The sequence below is a fragment of the Triticum urartu genome, unplaced genomic scaffold (assembly GCF_003073215.2).
Source record: "Triticum urartu cultivar G1812 unplaced genomic scaffold, Tu2.1 TuUngrouped_contig_2968, whole genome shotgun sequence".
Taxonomy (NCBI): domain Eukaryota; kingdom Viridiplantae; phylum Streptophyta; class Magnoliopsida; order Poales; family Poaceae; genus Triticum; species Triticum urartu.
This window is the reverse complement of record NW_024113475.1, coordinates 1-7,466: the sequence shown is the minus strand read 5'-3', so window position 1 is coordinate 7,466 and position 7,466 is coordinate 1. Positions and strand designations below refer to the sequence as shown.

Below are 7,466 nucleotides of genomic sequence, written 5' to 3'. Positions count from 1 at the left end.
ATCCTAGATACAACTGACAAGTGGGCTTGCTTGCTTAAAAGGCACCAAGCAAATGAACCGCGAGAGTAACCCAACACTAATTGCTAATCCAAGCAAGTCACCTTGTCCTCATACAGAACATAGATGATAGACAGGTAAGTTTACAAAGGCCAGCACAGAGGGCCAAATTATGGGTATAGCACATAATAGACCCCGTGAACAGCATAGAAATTGGAAGAACCTACAGCACCATAACCATTTTCTGCATCTTGGCCACCGGAATTCAATCCTAGAGACCTGCATAGCAGCCAATTTATCAGTCAAAGTTAAAATTATGTATCTCAATACATTCAGAGAAAAAAAATGTGGATGTTATGTATCTCAACTTTTTGTATGACTCAAACAGTAAACATTAACTTTACTGGTACTGTGGAAATCATGCCAAATGCTCTGAAACTAGACCGTCTCAATAGTCAGCATCAGCGGACAAAACCAACATTAGAAACAGAGAACCGCTACAGGAGAACGGTTCATTTTTATCACCACACCTTCAACTCTTATTGTTAGCATATATTGTCAAGTTTATGACTTCATCTGTTATTCTGTTCTCAGTGAAGGCAAAAAAAAAAAATCAGTGGTCCAAATAACTCCATTACAGGGAATACTGGACATCCTAGCTTATCGAATCATTTGAAATGTTCCTTGTTATCATGGGCACGCAAGGGGCTCATGTGGCAACAAACCAAAACCATCTAGTTTAGAGCTCATAGACATACTTTTCAGAAATGTACGAGCTAGCTAGTCGCTCACAAATACAATTTAATTGAACTCATGTAGTAGAAGCCTCAACCAAGGGATTGTGCATTGTCTTATTAATAGACACAGTTCCCTCGGAACAAAATAGATGCATTATTCTTTCTTCACAACAACCAAAGCAATGCTTTGACCACTAGTTTACTGATAATATTAATATGTTAGTAAAAATACAATTTGTGACAAAAGCAATGTTTACAGTGAATCTGTTAGTCATGCCATTTCAATCATATGTTTATAAAGTCTTAAACACCTAAAGTGACCAAAAGTGCAGAAAATAGACTGCCGGCAAAGCATTGATACATATAGCTTGGACCAGACAAATCATGTTAGTGGATCATGGCAGATTACATATGCAAATTAGATAGACACTGAGAGATATGCTGAGAATAATATTTAAGCAAACTGCCTTGCACTATGCACTAGAACAATCATCCGTAAAACTGCTATAAATTGAGAAAAAGGATAAATAGAAATACAAAAATTAATGAAAGCATACTCTTCGAGTATTCTGACAATCATCAGTTCACTAGGTACAATAATGACCCAAAATAAGCAGCAATGTGAAATGATATAGTTGTCCCGTTTATATGAAGGAAGCATGAAGCAAATGATCATGCATGGTTATCAAATACTCCCTCCGTTCCTAAATATAAGTCTTTTTAGACATTTTAAATGGACTACAATATACGAATGTATGTAGACATATTTTAGAGTGTAGATTCACTCATTTTGCTCCGTATGTAGTCACTTGTTAAAATCTCTAGAAAGACTTATATTTGGGAACAGAGGGAGTACTTACGTAGAGGTAACACCATATAAATCGCATTAGAATTCGATAGATCCATAACCACGAAAAACAAATCAAAGGCATGAAGCAACTAGTAGAAGTAACACAAACAAAAAAATACGTCCATGAAGAACACAAAAGAGAACATATTGATTATGTTACCACTTAACATATTCACAAAGAGGGGAATGGTAATGAGTTTTGAGTCATCTGGGAGCTAGATGGAGAAAAAACTGCATTATCAGAAGGAACTGGGGGAGTACTAAGGAGGAGGTAAACTGAAAGCATGGCAGTTCGATTGCACAGGAAGGCAGCCGGAAGTATTCACATCCAGTAGAGAGGGGATAGAACATTAGCAAATAAAAGAGAAGTGAGGTGGTTAAAGGCATAAGGAAGAGAAGCAGGGCCTAGAGAAAACGTCAAAGATGCAGTCTGCCATCAATGCAAGGAGGTGACCGGTTGAACATGTAAGCAAAGAGTTGTGAATGATAATAAACAGATGAAGACAGTTTGCAAGCTCTGACTTGAACAACAAAAAGAAGTGAAACTAAACAATAGACCAATTGCAGGCCATTGCCTGGCTGCAGAGAACATACACAAATTATATACCACTAACAGATTTTTCTTTTACTACAGAAAACAATCGCTATATGTTGAAGAGGTCATCAAGCAGCAAAAGGAACAAGTGATATGACACTACTTAAACTTGTTAACTCAACAGGAAAGGATGAACCATACATGCCATGAACCAATTATCAAAAATTAAATTGGTTTTGTTACAATGAATATCTGAAGACATGCTTTACCTGCCGCGTAGACACTTCTGAATGGATGATAATGAGAAAGGGGGTAGGTTCCAGAAAGCTTCTTGAACTTCATTGACTCAAGCTGGACCATAAAGACGATGTGATCTGTCCACACAAACACCACATTATTTTCCTCCTCGAGCCCTGGTATCAACATGTCAGTCTCCTCAGAATTCAGAGAAAGTAGCTTGTCCAGTTCAATGGTTCTTCCAAGCCCCCATGAAGCGACACCATCACAATCAGTGTTCATCTTCCACAATTGGATGCTGCAGTCTGTCTGGGTGAGTAAACCAAGGCCACCACCCTCTGCCCGCATAATCAAGAACATGTACTGGCCCTCTTCAAGGATATGCACCGGCACCTGTATCACAGCTAGGCTTTGCTTCTCCAAATCAAACTCGAGGATTCCATCCATATTCCCAGCAAGTTTCCAGTAGAGGGAATCCCCAACCAGCACAGCAGGCTTGTCAGTAGAAACCAAGGTGGGAGCATCACTCGTTAGAACATCAGGTGGAAGCTGTGTTGAGACGAGATCACCCCATGTGCCGGTCTCTGACGAGTAAACACAGGCCAGAGCACGATGGTGTTGCTCGTCGTCGTTGTCTGCCACTGCCAACACCACCTGGAAGTGCTGGGCATCATCTCCGGCGGCACGAGCACGAAGCACCGCCCCGTTGATCACTGTCTTCTCTGCATGTGCCGCAACCCCCGGGGGCACCACAAGGCGGTGCTGGTCGCCGGTGACGGGGTCCCACACCAGGATCTGGTTCTTAGGTTTGTTGGAGACGAGCGGGATGTGGTCGGTGGAGTCGAAGCAGCAGGCAGCCCAAAATGAAATGTGGAAATGGATCGGCCCAAAGTTACACTAAAGATAGCCTTTTGTATCTTTTTTTTCCTCCCACGAGTGTGTATCTACGGCCTACGCTATCTAAATCTGTCCTATTATTAAAAGAGCAAACATGAAATCCCCTATAGGCACATCAAAAAAATATATATAGAATTACTAGGGACGTCAATTGATCACATTTGACGGTATCTTTCACACAAACTAATGTCTCAGATTAAATATTCTATCGATGGACCATCTCGCGCACTCTCTTGGTCCTCAGTTAGTGGGGGTATTACTATCCTATAATTTTCTTTCTATCCTTGCGATACCTTCCCACTCTTCTTGTGTTGTCCGGACATAAGTATGGATTGCGGATGTTGCCCGCCGCAACTCCTCTGCTGTCCCATGGGCACGAGCGCGGATCGCCAGCGCAGCTGCCGTTGGTCCTCTCCTTTCCCATGGGCGCGAGCGTGGATTGTCGTCGTCGCCGTCCGCTCCTCTTCTACTATCCCATGAACGAAAAGCACTTTCACAATCACAGAGATCAGGGACTTGATCTCTGGATTAATAAATTCTTGATTTGTAGGCTTGCGTTGTTGACGTGGTGGTTGTTATGTCTTGGGTTGGAGGACCGGGAGCACCTCGTCCATGTTCGGACGCTGGCACACTCTCTAGTTTGTGCACGCATCCAACTTCAGCAGCTCCTCCTTTTTCCTTCTCCATGTGCTCTCGAAGTCTGTCGGGTCACGGATTATTAAGATGGAAATAGCTCGCATCCAAAGCTGGATCTGAGCAGAAGCTAAATAGCCGAGTTTTGATGATCGGGCGTCTGATGATCCGTCGTGCGGAAGGAAGCCTATGGAGGAGCGGCTCATGATCCACCCCTACGATCGGCAAGATAGCCGACAGCGATCGTCACAGCGTCTGAGTGCCAGCCTTCCACGCTAGAGATCTAATCACTGTTATTGTTTATCTGTGTCTCTGTGCTTCTAGAGTAGTAACAGTTAGAAATCTCATGTCCAAGATTAATCTTTATATGTATTTGTACTTCTATTTCTGTGTCGCCGTGCAACTTAGAGAAGTATATATGCCAAGTTTATGAGAACAGTACATTTTGAACACTGAATATGATCAATTGCGTCAAAATCTAGCATTGGCTAATCTTCTATTTGCACGGAGAACTTCTCATTGAGAATGCTGGGTCACCTGACATGTTCTCAAAATGATGATTATAGACTTATGATTGAGCCACCTTTTCTGTTCCTTTTCTTTGTCTAACTTTTGTTTCTATAGATAGAATCATCAGCTATAAGATTCCTCTCAACGTATTCTTCTATTTTCCACCGTGCGATGGGGATCCAACGGCTTTCGAAAAAGAACAGCTCCAAGATTCCCGTGCCGCAACTTTAAACCACACCGGCCTGGGCACTCTACGGCGGCGGCGGCGTGCGCCGCCGCATTCCGCCCCAACCCGGCGGGGTCCGTCCGCCTGCTCCGGCGAGGTCTGCCCACCTACTCTATCGACCTCCTCTTCAACCACCCGGACCTCCTCCCGCCGGCACCCCCCGCGGAAACGGCCTCCTCCGCCGCCTGCCTACAACGCCGATGCGTTTCTCCGGGCGCGCGCAGATGGGTGGGCCGGAGTGGCCCCAGCCACGGCCAACGGTCTCCGCGGACTCCCTCCCCTCCCCGCCCCGCGGCCAGGAACCCGCCGAGTTCGTCTTCGCCATTCGGTCTATTATTCCCCTTCTTCCAGTTCCGTTCAATTGGATCCCTGCGGTCATACTCAGGTTGCTGAACTTTATTTTGTTACATCATTCTACTTCTACATTTTTTCAAATAGACCACGTAATGGTTCTTCAGCCAGCATCCTAACAATTTTCTTTTGTTCATCAGGAGTTCAGGACGGGATCCCGTTCAGGACATCCATGCAGGGACTTGAACTCATGGACATGGCATCATCCTTATTACAAGAGATATCCCCGGCCGGCCGGCGGCTGTACGGTGACGCAAAGAAGCTCCCTGCCTCAGAAAACAAGCGAGGGTGTGTGTGTTAGACTTATGGCACAACTGAAGTATGTCTCTGCATTTTGTTATCCTATGTCTTTCTTATCTTATTATGTGTTTATAGAGGCCAAATGTAGGTTAGGGGCCTATAATACATCGTGTCCTGAAATATAATGGTGAAAATAAAAGAATTTAGCAAGTGATGTATGTATTCTCATGAAAAATGGAACATCCAACCAAGTGAGTGAGCCCAGCCCACACGACCGAGTAAATCAGTGAACTTTCCTGAAAAAGGAAAAGTAAATCACTTGACGTAATCGCACAGTTTCAATACCAAACTCGATCACATTTTCACACCCAGTCCTCCACTGATCTTCTAGTGATTTTGGAAACTTCTATAAAGCTCGCACAAGTTCAAATGGCTAGCACTGAATGTGTCCACATTTTGTACCACGATACATTTATTCTTGCTAAATTATGGTGTCTCTATGTAATACCCAAGGGTCCAAGAGAGTCTAACACTAAAATGCAACATACAGCTAAACGAGGAGAAGGTTAAATGAACAATGAAAGTGCCAAAGCATAAAATTCGCTGTGTTTTCGTTCACCTCATAAGGTAAAAACTGCTTGGATTTATGGGCATTCTTTCATCCTTCTCTGTGCACTCAGAGCTTTGTTCTGTTTCAATCAGACCGAGAAAGCTATCTCTCTCAGTATCACGCTGTATCCAAGGATGCCTCGAAAACTTCCTTAATCTGCTAAGCTCCTCAGATACCTCTTTCATCGAGGGCCTATTATCACTGCACATTTCCAAGCATTGCCTAGCTAGATCTGCTACCCCTACAATCAACTCCATATTCTCATGATCTTTTATTTGATTGTCGAGCATATTATCAAGATTGTTCCCCTTCATAGCCAGCAGGAAACTCGACGACAGGCTCCGGCATACCTCAGGACCTTCAAGTTTCAGTGGCTCCTCCCCTGTTAGGATCTCTAGAAGAACAACACCGAAGCTATAAACGTCGCTTTTGTCTGTCAAGCAACATGTCTGCATATATTCAGGGTCCAGATAACCACATGTCCCTTGAACCATTGTGACGAACTGGGCTTTGTCAATTGGTGCTATTATAGAAGCCCCAAAATCTGACACCTTTGCCATGTAATTCTCATCAAGAAGGATGTTAGAGGTTTTCACATCACCATGTAGAATTGGTGGGTTTGCGTAGGAATGTAAAAATGCAAGCCCCTCAGCTGCCTCATTGACGATCCTTAGAAGAGAACTGAAAGGGAGATGCGGTTTACTGTTCTTGCCGTGAATAAGATCAAACAATGTTCCTTTTGGGATGAACTCATATACTAGCATGGGGACTTCCACCTCAAGGCAACATCCCAATAGCTTGACAATGTTCTTGTGATTGATCTGGGAATGAATCAACATTTCTTTGAAAAAATCCATCTTCTGCCTATCATCAACCAATGCACACCTTTTAATTGCCATGGAGTGATATCCTTAATTATTTCCCGTGTACATAGTGGCATTGCCTCCATGTCCAAGAATCTGACTTTCGTCAAACTTATTTGTTGCTTGTTTCAGTTATGCTTTAGTAAACATAGTAAATGAAATACTCTGATCTGATTTCATCTTCTCAAACAATAGCATCCCTCCGTGCTGCATCCAACCGCTACACCCCGCGTCACCCAGACGACCAAGAGGCATAGCCACCGCCACCGCCATGTTGCCCACTGAAGAGCTAATCATGCGTACTGTCATCTACCCCATCCATGGCAGGTAGAGCGGGAGGCACCTCCTACCACACCAAGCCCCGCACAAACCACCAGGTCCGGATCAACACCTCCACCGTAGGAAACGCCCACGCTTGCATTCCCCGCCAGTCCCAGTTGACCAAGGGGGGATGACCCAGTTATTGTCAACGTCCACCGTCGAGGGGGTAGCTCGCATGCCACCACACCTGTAGCCATAGGTGCCAATCCGTCTAACGATCTAGTAGCGCCAAGAGGGCCCGACTCAGACCGACGCCAGCAAGCCGCATACAAGAAGGGCACAAGTTGTCATCAGCAGGGACTAGGTCGACCCTCTGAACTAGCACGCCGCCAGACATTTCCCACAACCAAGAACCATATTTGCGTTGCCGCCTTAGCATGCCAATGACCCGGAATAGAACGCCGCCAAACCGTAGCACCTACACCGCCACATCACCGCCTGGAGGACCCCGAGCAGTGA

At 44.6% G+C, this 7,466-nt stretch overlaps 2 protein-coding genes and 1 pseudogene across 2 annotated transcripts; 1 reads left to right on the top strand and 2 right to left on the bottom strand.

Annotated features, from left to right (window-relative positions):
- Nucleotides 1-2,284: 2,284 nt before the first annotated feature.
- On the bottom strand, nt 2,285-3,940 carry LOC125527136. Its single transcript, XM_048691703.1, has 3 exons — nt 3,859-3,940; nt 3,547-3,722; nt 2,285-3,253 (listed from the first exon to the last, which is right to left on the bottom strand). Exons 1-3 carry the CDS (start codon nt 3,938-3,940, stop codon nt 2,345-2,347), a joined length of 1,167 nt encoding a protein of 388 aa, XP_048547660.1. The 3' UTR covers nt 2,285-2,344.
- Nucleotides 3,941-4,075: 135 nt separating this feature from the next.
- LOC125527135 lies at nt 4,076-5,423 on the top strand. The gene is made up of 5 exons (XM_048691702.1): nt 4,076-4,110; nt 4,211-4,298; nt 4,511-4,542; nt 4,595-5,007; nt 5,114-5,423. The coding sequence occupies exons 1-5, from the start codon at nt 4,076-4,078 to the stop codon at nt 5,272-5,274; spliced, it is 729 nt and encodes a 242-aa protein (XP_048547659.1). The 3' UTR covers nt 5,275-5,423.
- Nucleotides 5,424-5,713: 290 nt separating this feature from the next.
- Nucleotides 5,714-6,959, bottom strand: LOC125527134 (annotated as a pseudogene).
- Between the last annotated feature and the right edge of the window lie 507 nt (nt 6,960-7,466).

Excerpts from the sequence above, each read along its gene's own strand:
- LOC125527136 (XM_048691703.1), bottom strand. The coding sequence starts at position 3,940 with ATGGAGAAGGAAAAAGGAGGAGCTGCTGAAGTTGGATGCGTGCACAAA. Across the intron at positions 3,723-3,858 it reads AGCGTCCGAACATGGACGAG|TAGAAGAGGAGCGGACGGCG; the intron begins GTGCTCCCGGTC and ends TTCATGGGATAG. Across the intron at positions 3,254-3,546 it reads AACACAAGAAGAGTGGGAAG|TGTAACTTTGGGCCGATCCA; the intron begins GTATCGCAAGGA and ends GGCTATCTTTAG.
- LOC125527135 (XM_048691702.1), top strand. The coding sequence starts at position 4,076 with ATGGAGGAGCGGCTCATGATCCACCCCTACGATCG. Across the intron at positions 4,111-4,210 it reads ATGATCCACCCCTACGATCG|AGTAGTAACAGTTAGAAATC; the intron begins GCAAGATAGCCG and ends CTGTGCTTCTAG. Across the intron at positions 4,299-4,510 it reads TCGCCGTGCAACTTAGAGAA|ATAGAATCATCAGCTATAAG; the intron begins GTATATATGCCA and ends TTGTTTCTATAG.